Source organism: Sciurus vulgaris, assembly GCF_902686455.1.
Source record: "Sciurus vulgaris genome assembly, chromosome: X".
NCBI lineage: Eukaryota > Metazoa > Chordata > Mammalia > Rodentia > Sciuridae > Sciurus > Sciurus vulgaris.
In genome coordinates, this window is record NC_136471.1 from 124,718,761 (window position 1) to 124,738,163 (window position 19,403).

The window sequence follows — 19,403 nt, forward strand, 5'->3', positions numbered from 1 at the left end:
AGTCTTTTAGTTGTAGCATTGAAAACGCTGACTAGGGGCCGGGGACGTAGCTCAGTTGACAGAGTGCTTGCCTTGCAAGCATGAGGTCCTGGGTTCGATCCCCTGATCCCCAGCACTGCAAAAAGGTAAATAAATGAATTAAACCTAAAACAAATAGGATAGCAACTTACCCTCGTACTTGTTTCTCTAACTCTTTGTGATGCTTTGTATATGACTCCTGATAGTATTTGCTTACAAAGGAATGTGTTTACACCTATGCCATAGTTTGACACCTATTACTTCAACCTTACTTCCTTTTTTAACCACATAATGAAGAACAGGTGTTTCTTAGCACTAAACAGCATAACTGTTAAGAAACCTCTAGGAAGGTATCTGAATGTTTATCATAACCGTACTGGAATTCTGAATAACAGGAAAGTAGAGGAAAGAAAACTGTGTACCATGCATTCTCAAGGCAGACCCTTGTCTGCACATCCTGTGTACCCTACAGCTACCCTCATTGCTTTGACCAATCTCAGAGGACTTCATAAGCACATCCTAGAATGAGACCATAGTAAGAGTCCCACACAGTTCAAACTACTTCATATAACCAGTCAAGTACAAGCAGAATCCAGTCCATAGACTGGAAACATGTTTTACCTCCAATTTACGTTGCTTATAGTGATTTTTAAATTTCAAATATTACAGAAGGGCATGACATTTTTGCCTGCTGCAGAAGACCTGAGTTTAAATGTTTGGAAAATCCCACTCTAGAAATACCCTAGAAGACATTCCAGTGATGGGAAGTCACACAGATAAAGACCAAAACCAATGCAGGATGTGCTTAAAAAGCCTGAGAGCTCAGGTCGCAGAATTCTGTGGGCTACAGAGGGTCAAAAGGTAGACTGAGGGGCTGCGGTTGTAGCTCAGTGATAGAGCACTTGCCTCTAGCACGTGTGAGGCACTGGGTTCGATTCTCAGCTGCATACAAATAAATAAAATAAAGGTATTGTGTCCATCTACAACTAAAAATATTTTTTAAAAAGGTGGACTGAGAGGAAAAACTAGAGGAAAGATCCTTTTTAAAGCCTGAAAATAAGTCACAAGATAGATAGTATGCAAGATAGCCTCTGGATTAAAATTTTCCACACAGGATAGGGAAGGAAAGGTGTGCTGAATCACTCTAATCTCAGTCTCTGGTCAACCCCATTCCAACCTGCAGAGCACCATCCCTGCAGCCTTGGTCAGGGCCCCTCTGTTTCCAAAGACACACTGCCACAGGCCACACACCTAGGAAGCAGCAGCAGTGAGAGTGTCTTGGGTCCTCAATGGGGTGAGCACAGGGGCCGATTAATTAAGGCTACTTGGTTGTCACTTGTATTCTCCAAGGGGGACTTGCCATGGAAGCTGGGCCATCTGAAGGTAGAGGGAACACAACAGAGAGGCAGCTTCTGTCCCTAAAGGTTAAAGAGCAGCCAGAATTGCCAGATAGACATACAAACTCAGACTGGAAGAGGCATTGGAAGGCACTTTCCAGCACGCTCCCATAACCCATTACAATCACCAGCAACAAGGGTTTTGAGTACAAATAAAACTCACTAATTTAATTTTCTTCTGGGTCCCCTGGTCTCCTTTTACGGTTATTGCCCTTTGCTGCTAGGTATCTATTCAACAAGAGAACCAGGGCATATTTTAAAACTCAAGTAATTGGACATGTAAAACCACAAAACTTACCAGAATGGCCCTTTTTCACCTTTAACAAATGCATGCATTAATGTGATATGACGAAAGCAAGAGAAATCAATTGGCATTAATTGTTGTGGTTATTTGGCTTTATTATAGTTTAAGATCCGAAAACAGCAAAACATAGTATTTTTCAAACACCTGAGGAATGTTCAACTGGGCACAGCATCTTCATACAAACAATTTGACAGAAGACCAAGTTTAAGTTAGAATCTTGCTTCACACCACGTACAGAATAACACAGATAAAGTCATCCTTTAAATTGCATGTGCCCAATGAATAGTTGCATTTGTACATACAGTTGGTTTTCTAAAAACAAAGTGTGCATTCTTGCCCCTGGTGAATGTTTACTTTTTTATTTATCACCATTTATAATGAGTGGCTAATAACAATTATTAGCATCAATTCTCATAGCTTAAAAATGTACCAAAGTTAAACAATTTAACAACAAGAGAATAATGATGATGAACATGTTTCTCTTAAAAGTTTTAAATTATAAAATAAAGCCAAATCAGTAAGTCAGAACTAATGTTATCATTCAAAGTCCAGCAGGATAAATGGCTCAAAGCCAGGCAAAAGAATGAGAACAGTACACAAGACAGAGAACTTCCCTGAATGGAAACCAACCTATGGGTTGTTTGTGACTCCCTAGAGAGTAAACTGAGAGATACTGGTGATGGGAAGTATGGCATATTGTAACAGAATAAATAAAAACATCTCATTAAAATAGAGCTTGTCATTCCCTCTGCAGCAGTGCAAAGTGCCATTTTAAATTTAAAAAGATTGACTTGTATATATACTTCAGGTATAGAATAAAACAGAATTATGAAATAGCACCCACAAGAGGAATAAGTACATATGACAAAATAGGATTCCTTTGAAAACTTGGATATAGGTATCTTCATAGAGAAATGTAGACAATTAATTCCTATTTCTATGTCTAACTTTAGCTAAAACATGTAAGCTTTAAAATAACAGGTCTTTTCGCCAAACAAAATATAGTAACTCCATCTACACCACTCTTGCAGTAAAATATCTTTTGCTTAAAATGACCATTCTATCTATCTTATAACTTATTCGAAAACTGGTAAGAATATTTCAAGAAAGTCTAAAAACTTGTTTTTTTTCCTCAAGTATAATATGTAAAACAAAAACAGTAAAATACTTTATGTAGCTATTTCTTTTCTAGAAACTGGTAAAACATATCAGATAAAATAATTGAAAAAGAGATGATGGCTACAGATTCACCTTAAAATTCTCTTTTGAGGAAAAATTCTCCATTATGGATTTCATTATAGAGGTTGTATTTCCTCTTAAGCTGTTGTGGTTCTATATATAAAGATGCACATAAATTGAAGGGTTGTTTTCTATTTCCTACATGAAGTATATTTGTAAGGTATATGATGAAAAATAACAAAAAGGCATAAAGAATGAACTTTCAGTTTGAATATACTAATACTAACATGTTAAATGGTTTTTAAATTAAGTAGATTTGACTATTCTATAGTTCTACAATTCTAACATATTTTTTGAGGAACCTTCTAGAAAACAAACTACTAAGGAAAGAATAATGACTACACTAAGAAGAAATTGGTAAATCCAATCTAAACTTCTGCAAACATTCAATTGTTGAGGCCTTTTTCTTCTTTAAGCTTTTCAATGTAGTGGCACAGCTTCAAGACGGTTCCAAGCTTCAACCCCATATATTTGATCATGGTGTCACTAGTGAGTAGCAGCAGGGCCTTCCCATCTATTTCCTACAAAGGGAAGGGAATTCCAATAATTAATAAGCTTTCATATTTGATCAGATTGTTTCTTTATATATAAGAACATGTGCAACAAACCAGAAAGCAGATCTTTCCAGTCTCTGAATATGTATCTACTCTATAAAGACTATTTAAAAAGTAATTTGGGCTGGGGAGATAGCTCAGTCAGTAGAGTGCTTGCCTTGCAAGCACAAGGCCCTGGGTTTGATCCACAGTGCTGCAAAAAAAAAAAAAAGTAATTTGCACAGTGAAGGATCATTTGGTAAAAATTTAACCTAATATTTAAAAAAATAAACTATGTCAAAATACCTAATTAACTACTGTATGTTGAATTAAATACCACATATCTATGACAAGATGAGTAAAAATGAGTGGCAGAAAAATAAATTTCAGATGTTCATCAGCTTCCTGACAAGGGCTGGAAACATGAGCATGCCAAACATGAGCATGCAAACTGTAAACATGCTATACAGTGTTGTCTTTTTGATAAAAATAAATCAGTTAGTTGTTGGAAGCTAATTAGATGTGAAACTACTGGTTTTCTTACCACATTAGATACGTGGCCACTAATTGTATTCATTAGGACACAGTAAAAATATTATTTGATAGTTGCAAGGCACTCTCCTAAAATTCCTTATTATCTTAACTGACCAACTTACATTGCTAAGGCATATTATTTAGTTTTTACACATTCCACTTTAAAGATAAAATTTTACCTAATCAGGTATCACTGTCTGAAAAGACCTGAAATCCCTTATAGTACTACCTTTGCCAGGCATCTTCTATATATTTTTTACTAAGTTAAACTAGAAATGGAAGAAATGAGAACTTAGAAAAATTTAGCCCATGGTGTTGCTTTGTAAAGGGTCTGGTATGGCCTGAGGGCATCGGCATCACAAGACATCACAAACCATATAAGGTTAGCAGAACTGAGTCAATTGGAATCAGTTGCTGGATTTATTGGGTATCATAATAAGAAGGCTGCCCTGTTATAGATTGTACTCGCCCCCTCCTACTCATGGTCCTAGGGCTGAGCAGGGAACAGGTTGGGGGGTGGGGAGGATCCTTGTATCTGTCATTACAAAAAGGGACATGCACCTCAAAGTGGCAATGCTGAATCATCCTCTCTTGAGAACATGAGGCTGTTTAGAATATTAGGTACTTGGATACCCATTTAAAGAAAGACCATTAACCTACCATTATGGATCTAATGTTGGGCAAAATAACCTTTCTCTTAAATGGCAAAAACAGTTGATAGGGTTCCCCCACCATCCACACAACTCAGCATCCAACTGAAAGGCCTGCACAGAGGCCAAAAAATACATTACATGTTGTTCAATGAGGCTGGAGAGAGGGCCTGACATCTGAGGATCTGTCTGGTTCAGAAACAGGATCACTTCATCCACGGACCAGGTTGAAGGATCCTCAGGGCAGCCTTGGTCCAGTTCAGGTTGAATTGGTGAACTTGTAACTTCACATGGGGGAAAAAAACCACAAATCACACTTGACCTGATCATTATACTGAAAGAAGAGATGTTAGGTAGGGAGTAATGGTCTCATTCCTGGAACCTTCACTTTCGTACCCAAGCAAGGACTCAAGACTCCAAGTGTAAAATCTAGTAAAAGCCTACACAAAGATGATCTCAAGACAGCTGCACAAGAGCATCCCATCTGACCTCCCCCAAACAGAAGTAGCTTCAGAAAAGCTTCAAAAATCATAAATCAGACCAAGCAATCCAAGGCTTCTTTGGCCACAGGCCAATACAGCAAAAGATCTGTTACGTGGGTTAAATTAGGTTAATCTAACCTAACCCATCACACTCTTAAGTGTTTCAATGAATTTCTCCCAATCTCTCTTTCAATCTATCTAAATCAGCTTTATTTTACAAAATACAATGCAAACTCCCCAAATTTACCATATTATAATTGCTTAAACTTGTTTACTTTAATCAAGGTATTTTTAGCAACCCCATTATCTTGGAGGACCAAATTAGTTCTTTTGCCAAATCTCTCCCATAGTTTCAATATGGATATTTTTAGCATCACTTTAACTCCTTATGGATTCCTGTCTCTTGTGGCTTAAATGTTAATCTGAATTTTAACAGGATTATTTTCTGCTGAGCTAAGTCAGAAGTAACTTTAACATTTTATTTGATTCCTCTTTCATGTTTAACTGCACAGCAATAGATGTTTTGGTTGAAGGTTTACTTGTTTAATGAAGAAATCACAGACATGAAACAATTTAGGTACTTGCACTTCAGCATGTTTTAGCTGTGCTGTTCATTAAATTGTGTTGATATTCCTTTGTGTCCTGACAAGTATTCATTCACTCAAGGAAAGCACTCGACTCCCTAAAGATAGTGTGTGATGATAAGTGAAGAGGGTTTTGTAATTTGCAAGAACCAAGGGTGCTCAAAACAAATTTGATCTTTTGGGGTGTGGAGTAGCCAATGGCATACCCTTTCTTTCCTATCATCTGGTCTTTGGCAATTTTAGGAGTATTTTGAGATATTCATCCAGAGAGAGGGTAAGAAAAACAACATTAAAAACTTAAGGCTGTCAGTGGAGAAGAGCAGAGTGATTAGTTGATGAACACAGTGCCTTGCACATAATACATATTCAACAAACATTAGTCACCATTAATACTACCACCTACAACCAGCTCTCAAAATAGGAAATAGCTACCACTATAGTGCTCACATGGAGGGTGTTGAAGAATACAGGTTAAATAATGATACTTGTACCATGTATCATTCCAAACTTACCAAAACCAGATGGCATCGGGTGAGATGACAGAGTATGCATATTATCCAGCAAGGCTGGATAATTCATAATATCAGGGTTGGACTCTCCTCGGGCCAGCGTTGCTGTAGATACTGGCATGGAAGCTCCATTTGCAGATGCTGTTTCGAAAACCCCAGCAGAAGAGATGCTGCTGGTGCTGCGAGCCCTAGGGCTGGCAAAGCAGGACACAATTGAAGGACCATGTGTGTTGTCATCAGATCTGAGGTATGTCTGGAACGAACGCCCAGGGAAGAGTGGTGGGACCGGTGGACTATCTCTGAGGGATAACTCCTGATCCCTGATCAGAGACTCCTGCTCCATATCCTGGGATTCCTCCGAATGAAAAGATGAGATCACAAGATTGCTGTCATCATTTTCTTGTCTGCGAACTGGCAGAGTTGGGCTGTAGCTTTCAGGGTAAGAGAATGAATTGAGACGTTCCTTCTTTTTTGCTTTTTGGACCTTAACTCTTTTAGAAAGCAGAGAATTATGATTCTTGTGTGCAAATCCAAGTGGCTTCTGAAATGACACAAGCCCAACATAAATCAAGAATAAATCAAAAAGAGAAATAAGGTCAGCATGGTGGCACGTGCCTGTCATCACAGTGACTGGGGAGACTGAGGTAGGAAGATCACACGTTAGAGGCTAGCCTCAGTGACTTAGTGAGGCCCTAAAGAACTTAGCTGGACACTGTCTCAAAGTAAAACATGAAAAGGACTGGCAATGTAGCTCTGTTGTAAAGTCCTCTTGGTTTCGATCCCCAGTGCAAAAAAGAAATAAAGAAATAAAAAATGAGAAGTCAAAATATTAATATTTATTGTCCTCTCTCTCTCTTTTTTTTTTTTTTTTGCAGTGCTGGGGATCAAACCCAGGGCCTTGTGCTTGCAAGGCAAGCACTCTACCAACTGAGCTATCTTCCCAGCCCAATAAATGCTCTCTTGATTGCATGATTGATTTGTATTCTTCTTTTCACCTACCATTTAATTGTGTCTCACAGACTTTCCTCCTGTGCCAGGGATGGAACCCGGGGCCTCACACACACAAGGCAAGCACTCTACCACTGAGCCACACCCTCAGCCCTTTAACCATGTTTATATATTATGGGTACAAACATGCAAATACTCACTACCATACATTTTCTGAACTTGTTGCCATGACATCAGCATTCTTCCTACAGAGTGTCAGTGTCCCCACCTGCTTTTACAGCGAGTACAGACCAGCCTTGCCACAGCTACCGGTTCTCTAGCCCTCCTAGCTGATGGGCAGCTTTAGATTTATCATAGTTATAGAACACTTACACGATAGTTCCAAAAGGATCTTGCACGCACACGTTGGATTTTTGACAATTTTCCATCAATGACATCAAATTTCTTATCCAGGTTTTGGATAGCATCATATATAACCTATTAAAAGAAAATGTATTAGTAGTTCCTATTTGAAAAGTCAAATGAAATGTGTGCAAATGCCATGAAGCCAAGTTTTAACTTCTAGGCACAATGAAACAGACATGTCTGTTCTGACTTGAGGCCTGTTGGTGACACAGAGCCCGCTTGGCTCAGTCAAGAAGCCTCAACTGCTCTTACACTACTTGAAGCCACATGAACTTTGGAAGGATGCAGCCATTTCACATCAAGGAAGGTGCTGTTTTAGGAAAGAAGTGTTCAAATCTGCTAAAAGGCCAAAGAGTCACCTACCATGTAAGAATTAAAAGACAGCAAGCATTCCACAATCTATATAGAGTCAAATCTAACAGATGTGGCTTTTGGTTTCAAGGTATTTTAAAATCACACAGTCAACAATTAACTTTATAAACCACTGAGTCATGTCACCTATGTGCCCATCAGTATGTGAATGATACAAATCTGGGATTGTTGAAATACACAGAAATGTTAGGCAAAACCACACTTAAATAAAAGGCCAGAAACATTTCTTCAATCAAATAAACATTTACTAAAGCCAGGCGCGTGGCACATGCCTGTGGCACAGCAACTCAGGAGGCTGAGGTAGGAGGGCTACAAGTTCAAAGTCAGCCTCAGCAACTTAGCAAGGCCCTAAGCAACTTAGTAAGACTATCTCAAAATGAAAATAAAAAGAGTTGGGGATGTAGCCCAGTGATAAAACACCCTGGGTTCAATTTCTGGTACCAAAAAAAAAAAAAAAAACACAAACAAAACCAAAAAATTTCCTGTCTTGGGGGAACTCCCATCTCAGCTATGGAGAGAAGTAAAGAGACAATTTTAATACAGCCTATAACATAGTTCTCAAAAAATGTGTTCCCTGGACCAGCAGCATCAACATCACCTGCAAGCTTGTGGGAAATGCAAAATCTCAAACCTGAGTAGAGGTGCCAGGTTTTTTCAACAAGCCCCCCAGATGACCCTGACACAACTCAAGTAGGAAAACCACTGGCCTACAGCACTGGGACAAACAGTTCAGGCTCTAGGGAACATGGTTGGCTTTAATATTAGAGAAGTTCTAACACTTATTAGCTGTGTGACCTTCAGTAAGTTACTTGACCTCTCTGTGCTTCAATTTCCTTATGTACAGAATTTGGGATGAAAATATCTCTTAGGCATTCTACTGAGGGACAAGAACTTTGCTATAGCATTGGGTTGACACTAATGATAACACTACTATACAATGACTGGTCCAACATCCCTTAGTACTCTATTAGCATTCTTATTGTTTTTATTATCACCAGCAGCATGGCATAGGCTAAGCATGCCCAGAAGATCAGCACTGAACCTGGGCTGGCAGTCAGGGAGGATTTTCAGAGGAGGTGACGTCTGAGCTGAGAAGTGAAAGGTAAGAAGGCAGCAGCCAGGTGAAGGTACATGGAAGGGCATCAAGGGCAGAAGAAACAGCATATTCAAAAAGTCCCAAAAGAGAGAGAACAGGAAGTCAGACATTTAGCTAGCAAGTATAAAGGACATTCAAGGGGCTGGGTTGTCAAGGAGGGTGAGAGTGAGGGCAGAAGCCAGGAGAGGTGTTTTAGAGATGGGGGAGAATATGCGGAGGGAAGGAGTGACAGAGACAGGGCTGGAGACACTCGGAGGGAGGGCTCTCCCCGCAGGGAGATCTCTGAGCCCAGGGAAGCGGCCCACTAGAAACCAGGAAGGTACCAGCCTGGGCAGCGCAGGACACTGTTCTTACCCCATGGTCTTGGGAGGGGTCAGAATAAGGATGGCTCAGCTCCAGCAGGTGTGCTGGCTGTGGGGACAGGAATCAGGGCCTGGAGGGATGGCTGCTGGGGCCCTCTAGTCTCCAGTGAAGAAGAGGCCATAACAAGTATGTGGTGCTGGCTCTCCCAGTGGACAGTTGACTGGGGCTAGGGAAAGATCCCTGGGAAGGAGACAGCCCAGGCAGAAGGCTCATCCTGGGCTCCCAGGCTGGCCTGGAGCTGGGAGCCCAGCAGGTGCCAGACAAGGCCAGGGGAACTGGGAGGAAGGAAACAGAAGGGTAAAGGGCTGCACCAGGTCTTGGAGAATGGTAAGGACAAAGGCAGAGGACGGAGGCAGAAGACAGCAAGAGCCGGTGCAGTCAAATGAATGCCCCCCCACACCGGGCAGAGCTGGGCACCTGTACACTTCTGACCCAAGATGCCATATCCTATCCCAGCTTGCACAACTGCTCAGGGACCCCTTGGCCTAGGAGACTGCTCAGGCAAGGGACGCAGCAGGTTCAACAGCCTGGCCCCCAATCCCGGCCCCTCACCTCGCCAACCCCTCTGCACAGCCCTGCCCACCCTGGGCCCAGTCCTGTGGGCACCAGTAAGAACCATAAAGGCACACAGGGACGTTAACTTTTCAAAAGATGCTAGTCATGCTATTCAAGAAACTTTATAGGCGAACATTTTTTTCTTTACAAACTTTCATTGCCTGTGGGGTACACAGCTTACAAAATCCTTGATAATTACACACTTCTCTCAATCTCTACCAACAAGCTAACTTGAAAAAAAACACCTCAAAACTATGTAAGATGAGCCAGGTGTGGTGGCACACGCCTGTATTCCAGCGACTCAGGAGGCTGAGGCAGGAGGACCGTGAGTTCAAAGCCAGCCTCAGCAACTTAGCGAGGCCCTAATAAAATACAAAATAGGGCTGGGGATGTGTCTCAGGTTAAGCATCCCTGGGTTTAATCCCTGGTACCAAAAAAAAAAAAAAAGAAAGAAAAACAATGTAAGATGTACTCTTAAAAATACTTAGAGGTTGTCATTTTGTTTCAATGGAGATAAATTAATATGCAGTGAGGCACATACTAAATTCCACTCAAAGTTCTCTAAAGATATTTTTAGGGAAATTAATTTAACATTGAGCAATCTAGATGAAAGAGACACAACTACATTTGGTTAGTAATGTTTTATTTTAAAGCTCCTAAGATCCAAATATTTTGCTTCGAAAATTTTACCTGCAAATCTTATTCAAACTAGACACTTTAAAATCATCACAATGGGGTGGTAATCATAAATACTTTGATAAGGCACAATTTTAATGAATCGTACACTTTCTCTTTATATGAGATAGAGAAATTTCACTAACATTTCAGAAACCACAGAATGAATCTGACATAAACTCCTATGTTCATGTATAAATACACAACCAGTGTGACTCTACATCATGTAGAACCTCAAGAATAGAAAGCTATGGGCTGGGGAGATAGCTCAGTTGGTAGAGTGCTTGACTTGCAAGCACAAGACCCTGGGTTCAATCCCCAGTGCTGAAAAAAAAAAAAGAAAGAAAGAATAGGAAGTTATGCTCCATGTATGTATAATATGTCAATATATGTATATCTAAGAAGAACAAATAAAAATGAAAAAAATTAGAAAACCATACAGAAGAGACAGAACTTCATACCTGACAATGGGTCAGAATATCCAAAACTGTTTTCTGCTCCTCATCATTGTAGGATGTGTCAGATAGGACATTTTCCTGCTATAATATTATAAAAGTAAGCAATTAATGCTTTGTTTCAGTAAGAATCCTGTTGAATGCTAGGCGAGAAAAAGGACTTGATATTTATTTCTTTAAAATTGTTTTTATTTTCCATCAACCCTGCAAAAGACAATCTAAAGCAGAGATAAAAATTCATATTAATCCAATGGAAATGATAATGGCCCATTAAGAAAGGGGTCAGGGAAAGAATTTATCAGAAGATCCCAGTTGGGATTCCCAGTACAGACTGCTCTGAATCTCCTAGGACAAGGGGGAAGCAAAATGGTTAAGAGCTCATCTTCTAATGGAAGAAAGCAGGCAAATTCAGCACAGAAATAGTTTCTTGAGTGTGAGTTTAGAGAACCTCCAACGTATATAAAGAATTGAAATCTTTTTACTTCAAATGGTGCATTTTAACATACTTGGCAACTGGCAATTAATATCACTTACGTTGTTGAAAAATGTAGTGCTTGGCTCATATGCATAAAGAACAGTATTATCATCATCATCTTCCTCTTCATAAGTTGGTATCCGTGTTTTAATCTGAGGAAGATTATTTAATAACTTAAAAGGAAAGATGAAATGTAAAACTAAAAGAGAGGTTGGGAACTTTAACTTCACTTTGAAGAAGCTTCAAAAGCCTATTGCTGATATCAAAGGACCTTTGCTTACTGTAAACACTGACTACACAAAGATGTACTGCAGAACTGTGTTCTCATTAACCCGACTACACTATCACACCATCTCCAGAGAGCTGAACCCCTTCTGTGTTTCAGGCTGGGAAGACTAGTCTTCCACACTAAAACTACTTTAAAGGCAAACATTTTAACCATGAACAAAAGATTAAATGTTCCATGGCTTCTGATGACTTGATTTTTAAACAGTCCAACAGTGCCCCTCTGTGGACAAGACAGAACACATTTAGGCACTTATTTTTCTTGGTATAAATGAATCTCTAAAATTACCTTAAGACATTTTTGGAATAAGACAAGGTAAAAAATAAGTAAAGGGACTGTAAATAATGACTACATTTTGGTATAAGTGTTTACTCCAAGAATAACTCTGGGAAGAATTTTAAAATAAACACACATGGTAGCTAGGTATGTCTCTGTTTCAAAATATATCATACAAATTATCTGAATTTGTCTTGCACTGATTAGGTAACCAAAATAATATGGAACTGGGCTATATGATTATGGCCTATAAAATATACTATCTCTTGTGCAGTGCCTTATGCTTTTCAAAGTGCTTTCATATAATTATTTTTGAAATGACTCTTAGTGGGTATCTAATATTATTTCCAAAGCTGAAAAACATTAGGGCTGATGCAAGTTAAGAGTCACACAGACTCTTTACATGGCATTAATAGTGATGTCCTTATGTGACTAAATAAATGTGTTTTCTGTTAGGCCTAATTATGTATGCCTTAATATATTTTGGTTACACTTATAAGGATTAAGAAACACAGCAGAATGCACTAGAACTGCAAAATTAGCACAATCACTTTGAAAAACCGTTTGGCAGACTCTCAAAGTTAAATTTGCATCAACTCTATGACCTTGCAATTCCACTTTTGAGTATTTACCCAGAAGAAATGTGAGTGGAAGCTCATAAGGAAACTTGTATACCAAGGTTCATAACAAGTATTACACCTTACTGTCAAAACTCATGCCAAAAAAGTTCATTTAGGATCTATACATTACACAATATGAAATTAAACTCAATTAAGAAAATAATGATAGCACAAGAAAAAGAATAAAGACATTTTCAATTTGAAATACAAACCACATCCATCTCACTGGAACCATTAGACATCATTTTTGTGTAACAGCAGATGGTCCACTTCTAGTGAGTTGAGCCTAATTAATTTTAAACTTGCTGGAGGGTTTATTTGTGAAACTGCTTAGTCATATAAGACTGGCAAACCTTCTACTCCTGAAAAGCAATGCATAAAAAAGTTACTTTAATATTTACTACCTAAATAACCTTAATGAGGATATGTTCTGAAAGTGAAGTTCTGGATGAATTTTAGAGAGTGACCAATAAGAATTCTTCTGTAAGCAATTTAGAATAGGTCTTTAAAAACTAAAGGGCTACACTGCCCAGGACTAGGAATAAAAATCAAAGTTAAACCAGGTGCACTGGTAATCCCCAGCTTGGGAGGCTGAGGCAGGAGGATAAAGAGTTCAAAGCCAGCCTCAGCAAAAAGTGAGGCACTAAGCAACTCAGTGAGACCCTGACTCTACATAAAGTACAAAATAGGGCTGGGGTTGTGGCTCAGTGGTTGAGTGCCCCTGAGTTCTATCCCTGGTACAACCACTGCCCCCCCCCTGCCCTTGGGGGGGAAAAAAAATCAAAGTACAATTCCAAATTGCTTAACAACTTAAAGCCCCCAGAGTGAGTGCTGGGAACAAGTAAACAACAGAGCACCACTGCTAAGTGCTTTTGTAAAGGAGCTTAAAAGGGCTCTTTACTTGGGGAGGCAGCATGTCTCTAAAGGGAGCGCCAGAGTCAGCTCTGGATTGGGCCCCACCACCATGTGGAGTGGAGAGACCCCTACAGACACTGCCTCCTCACCTGCAGGTGCAAACCTGTTCAGAGTAGCTCTAAGATACGCTTCAGCTCTAAAATTATGATTGCCTTATTAGACTGTACATTAAACCTAAGTAAATGGACGTGAAATACAAGCCAAAAAGTCTAGAATTCCAGCCCAAACAAAACACTGACCACGACAACATTGATCTTGTACTAGAAATTCTATTTGAGCACCTGTGTCTCAGCTCCTGGGAGGAGCACATTCATAAAAAAGCTAATTCACTTTAAACCATCCTGAGCCAGAGCAGCAATGAGAGGACAGTTCAGAGTTCAGGTTTCATCTCCTTCCTGCTTCCTCTTCCTTTTACTGTGGTGACACTAATGACCAAAGACCCAAAGGAGAGAAACTGAAAGGAGATGAAGAAGATGGGAAAGTTAATCCCAGGTTAGAAAAATGCAGACTAATGTGTAACGATTCCAAGTTATAAACACCAGTTTGAGCTGTAACTGCCACCAACTTTTATTTTTTAATAAACTTTTTTTCTAACTAGAAAGCTAATTTGAGCTCTGAATAATTAAAGTTATGAAACTGTGCTGTATTCACAGCAATGACAATAAACCAACTACTGCTGCTCCCAGCAATGATGAACTTTGCAACCATAATCTTGAATAGAAGATGATGCAAGAGAACACAGTACATGCTTCAATTAATAGAAAGCTCAAAACCCAGCAAAAGTAATCTGATGGGAGAAGTCATTCCAAACCAGTCCTTTAAGATGCACCACAGTCACTTTAATGAATCTTAGCATGCTATCTTATAAATATACCATGATTTATTTAACCAATCCCCAGTTATGGATATTCAAGTTACTTCTAAAGAGTTACTCTTACACGGAACACTGCACCACAGTCTTGCACTGTTGCAAGTAGTTCTATGTAACAAATCCCTAGAAGTAAAACCAGTGTGTCAAAGTAGCCACATTTGAAAATTTAAACCACATATTGAAAATTTAAGCCACATATCCACATCTGAAAATTTAAACCAGAACAAATAATATTACCAAGGAACTTTTTGACACCAGATGATTAAATGACTTTTTTCCTTTGATCTACTAATGCAGCATATTAAATACATTTCTTAATATGCTTAGGGTGAGGGATGCAGCTGAACATGGAAAACAGCATTCAATTTGTTGGTATTTTATTTAGAAACTGCATGTCTAACATCTTACATTAGTAAGAAGTACATTTCTCACAATTAATGAACCAATATTGGTACATTATTATTAACTGTTGGTATCAAAAAATGCTCTGCAAAATTAATTGGGAAGCCTTCCATCTCTTTCTACATGCTAAAAAAGTTTACATCACACCAGAAAGGTATGCCTTAAAGGCTTGAAAGAGTTTATAGAAACCTCTGTGCCCAGATTTTATAACATTTTCTAAGTTCTTCCATGATAACTGATCCACTCAAATTATTCTACCTTTTCTTTGACACATCACTTTATCCAGAGGATGATAATTGGATCATAATTTCAGAATTGTTGACAAAAATCACAATTTAAAATCGCTGATTATTTCTAACTTAATTTGGATTTCCTTTATTTCTTGGTTAGGTAGTCTATCTTGTTACATTACTGACAATCCTATGGGGGTAGATTCTACTGTTATCCCCATTTTCCTTATAAGAAAACTGAGGCAAAGAACAACAAAGTCTCACAGCTAGTAAGGGCTGCAGCCTGCTTCCACACTCAAGGTCCTTTTCTTCTCTATTAGTAAAACCACCTGGAATCCCATCCATAACAATGCACAATAAAATCCAAACTCCTACTAGCACCTCCCTACAAAGTCCTTACATAACCTGGACCCTGACCACCTGTCAGGTCACCTCTTACCACTTGCCCCTTACTCTAAGCTTAAAATATTTAAAACCTGGCCTACTACAGCCAAAGCATGCCTACTACTATTATAAGCTCTTATATTCAGACAATTCCCTACTTGCATTAATTACAATGCTGCCAACACCTGGCCACAGATAGGACACAGGAGCGGTGTGCACTGAGCCTGTCACTGCCCTTTTGACATTTTTACTTCTGTGGCACATTTACAAATCAACACTGATCTTGCATTCTTTGAACCTCTCACTCCTGTCATGCCCTCTGCCCACAATACCCTGCTCTCTCCACCTAGAGAACCTATTCAACTTCAAGGCTTAACTGAAGTTCCAAAAAGCAAAGATACTATGTCAACAATCACCCCATCTAGAGGGGACACTTTTCCTGACCACAAGAACACTTATACTTTAACCCATTTTGTCCCATTGTTCCAGATGTGGAACATCTATAAAAATTTAAATACAGTATATAATATAAAGTAAGAATACAATTGTAATATTAATGTAGTAATATATACACTTTATGGTTTCCAATCTATTTTAATACACCTGTGTTAATTACATTGAAATATTCACACAACTGTAAACTTGGGACGTAATGGGTTAAGGCAACTATAGTACACGTCTGATTACATGAGAGGAAGCATCAAATAGCATTAAGACTTTAGGCTTGTGACCAGAATACCTGGGTTTAGATCCCACCTCCCCCACACTTAAATTCTCTGTTTCCATTTTTTTAAGTCTGTAAAATGGATACAATAACAGTACAAATCTCATATTTATGAGGATTGTGCAAATTGACACACAGCATATGCTTAGAACAATGCCTGGTTGGCTTTTATTTGATTATTTGAATATTTGCCACATGTACCCAACATAGCTATAAGTCATGAAGCACAGAGATAAAGAAGCTTCAGGGTCATAACATGCAATTTACATTCACAATGTACCTATCCATTGTAGATATAACAACTCTTTTTTTGTAAAAGAATTTTTACATCTTTTAAGTGCCAGGCATGATGCAAAGAACTAGGCTTTGTCAGAAACACTTAAATTCAAATTCAAATTGCTCTTTCTTGTAAAAGAACTGTTACATTTTTTATTTACAGTTCCCAGGGTATGATGCAAACAACTGGGCTTTAGACAACAACACTTGAATCCAAATTTGCAATTTCACTTTAAACTGATGTTTAACTTTTCTGTGCCCCCATTTTCTAAGTTGTAAAATTGGAATAATATCTACTTCACTGGGTTGTATAAGTTTTAAGCACTCAGCATCATGCCTGTCTCACCATAGGTACATCATAAATTTTAATTCCCTTTGACTTGTTCCCAAAAGGTACATGATCACAGCTTCTACAACATTTTCTTAGCGCTCCACCACTACTACATCAAGCACAACTGACTTCATTCTTTAAACTCAAAATCCTGCAAAAGTGGGTTTACTTAAAATGAAACTCATTTATATTTCATGATAAAAATCCAAACTCCGGACAACATAAGAACAAGAAGCCATCTGGTTTTTTAAAAAGACATTAAAAACTATTTTAGACGTTAAAAACATGTTAAAGACATTTTTAAGTCATGTGAAGGTTCACTCGCCGCGCAAGGTATTCATTTGCCATCAACTTATCCCATAAAAGCACAGTTCACAATGATGAAGCTGAAATGACGTTTCACCCCAGGACCACTTCAACAAATACAGGGAAGATTAAAACAACCAGATCGCTCCAATATATTTTTTATTACAACAAAACCTTATGATAACACACCAACCAGTCACTTGCTAAATCATCCGGTAACACTCAAAAGTAGCCCTTCCATTGTCCATATCCAACTTTAAACACCACAAAGTCCGCCAAATGGGGATAAGGCAGGCAAAATACATCTCGTCGCCCAGCACTTGCTGCCGGCCAGACAAGTGATGCTCGAAATCGCGCCTAGTCCACGTCTCGCTTTTTAAAACACCCCGCGGAAAAGCTGCTATTTGTAAACATAAAACCGTTTTTACCACTTCATGTTATAAAACCCGACAGCATTCCAAACTTGGAGGCGGTAGAGGAAGGAGGGAAGCGATCCCCAACAGATTAAGACCCTTGTCTTTCAAAGGACCGCATAGCAGTCACCAAAATTTCTCCCGCTTTCCCGGGATCCCCACATTTTTCGTGACTCCAGCACCCGACCTCTTAAAGCAACGAAAAGGATCAATACGCGTCTCTCCGACACCCGTGCATCTCTATTTTCTTGTTCATTTATGTATTTACAATAAAACAGCGAGGCGGAACGGTCTTTGACCAAACCTAGTTACCGCCAAAGCTTCAAAATCTACACCGCAATCTCAAAATATGCCATCCGAATCAACTCGCGGGTTTGCCAATTCTTTAAAGCCAAAAGTTGAGAGTGTGGGTCTTTCCTCATTCCCCATCCGCCTCCACCAAGAAACAGACAGGTTGCAAAGAGCATCACCTCATCCCAGAAAGTCGGCACCAGCACTTAAGTTGTCAAATCTCAAAAGCTCACTCGTATCGGCGGCCCGGAGGCGGCTCTGGAAGCCACCCAAACCAATCCCCCACGCACTGTTGAAATTTGGGGCAGCAAAGTGCAGACTTTCTGTACCCGAAAAGCCAATCCCGCCCCCCCCACCCCGACACCCGCCAAGAGTCCCAGCCACTAAGTCAAGTCGCTTAACGACTTGAGCTCCGCAGCTGGTACTCTCAAGCACACCTGAGAAAGAGAAAGTTCAAGAGAAGGACAAAATATAGACAGACCTGCTCCGGTCCCGAATCCACCAGGCCAGCCTCCCGACGGAGCGGAAAAACCGCCCGCGGTGGCCCTCCCTCCACCTCTCCGGTGGACAACGGTTATGACCACTCTAGAATTTGGAACGGTCCTTGGGCCGGAAACCAGGCTCGATCCCCCGCCTTCCCCCGGCCCACACTTGTCGCGAACCCCTTATTGCGTTTGACACCCGAATGGACCAGCCAGCGCCCACCGCGCTGGCATTCCCACGTGCGCGGCTGGGGGCGGGACCAGTACTGATGACCAATCGGTGGTCGCCCACGGACACGCCCTGGCCTTTGACCTGCCAATCCACCTGGCGCCTGAACTGCCGTAGAGGAGGGCAGTGTTGCTAGGGAGATTGTGGAGGGGCTGGGCCTTGCTGCCTACTGAGACAGTGGGGCGCTAGCCTCCTAAAGCTGGTAGCTGGGTACCGGATCCCAGATTGCCTTTCGCTGAGGCGACCCAAGATTGGAAAGGAACTGTGGGGAGAGGTTTCTGCGGCTGCGCGGGAGGTCCGACGCGCACGCGCAACTTTTCCCGCGGTACAGCGATTCTAGGGGACGGCTTGTAAGGTTGACGGTCATTAGGTGATTGGGTTCCCCACTTTTCATTGTTTGGTTATTTGAAGCCTGTTGTTGTTTACACGTAATCCCACCTCTTCCCTCTCCCCAGCGACGTCCACGTTCACTGAGTTCCAAGGGTACATGTCAGTGCTTCAGTTTGAATGAGTAGAGGGAGGAGCTCTTTGCTAAAGTGCTAACTCTGGTAGGAACTTGGGGAAAGTCAATTCCAGTCTCCCACAAACACTGGTTGGAGTGGAGAACTAACACACATCCTGAAGTGATTGATATTTGCTGAGTTTGAACCCCAGCATCAACACTTAGTTGCTCTGTGGTTTGGGAAGCCAAGTAACCACCCTGTGCTCAGTTTCCCTCTGTAAAATAGACACAAGATGGAGAATAGGAATTAGTATATGCGAAGCACTCAGAA

The 19,403-nt window shown here is 40.2% G+C and overlaps 1 protein-coding gene across 1 annotated transcript; it reads right to left on the reverse strand.

Moving 5' to 3' along the window:
- Positions 1–1,789: 1,789 nt before the first annotated feature.
- On the reverse strand, positions 1,790–18,848 carry SCML1 (Scm polycomb group protein like 1). The gene is made up of 8 exons (XM_079123939.1): positions 18,401–18,848; positions 12,989–13,138; positions 11,654–11,746; positions 11,126–11,203; positions 7,571–7,675; positions 6,254–6,791; positions 4,817–4,959; positions 1,790–3,479 (listed from the first exon to the last, which is right to left on the reverse strand). Exons 2-8 carry the CDS (start codon positions 13,019–13,021, stop codon positions 3,345–3,347), a joined length of 1,125 nt encoding a protein of 374 aa, XP_078980065.1. The 5' UTR covers positions 13,022–13,138; positions 18,401–18,848; the 3' UTR covers positions 1,790–3,344.
- Between the last annotated feature and the right edge of the window lie 555 nt (positions 18,849–19,403).

Coding starts and splice junctions, on each gene's coding strand:
- SCML1 (XM_079123939.1), bottom strand. CDS start 13,021: ATGATGTCTAATGGTTCCAGTGAGATGGATGTG. Junction 7,676..11,125: donor ATATTCTGACCCATTGTCAG/GTATGAAGTTCT, acceptor TTCTTTTAATAG/GTTATATATGATGCTATCCA. Junction 3,480..4,816: donor CCAGCCTCATTGAACAACAT/GTAATGTATTTT, acceptor TTCCCTTTGTAG/GAAATAGATGGGAAGGCCCT.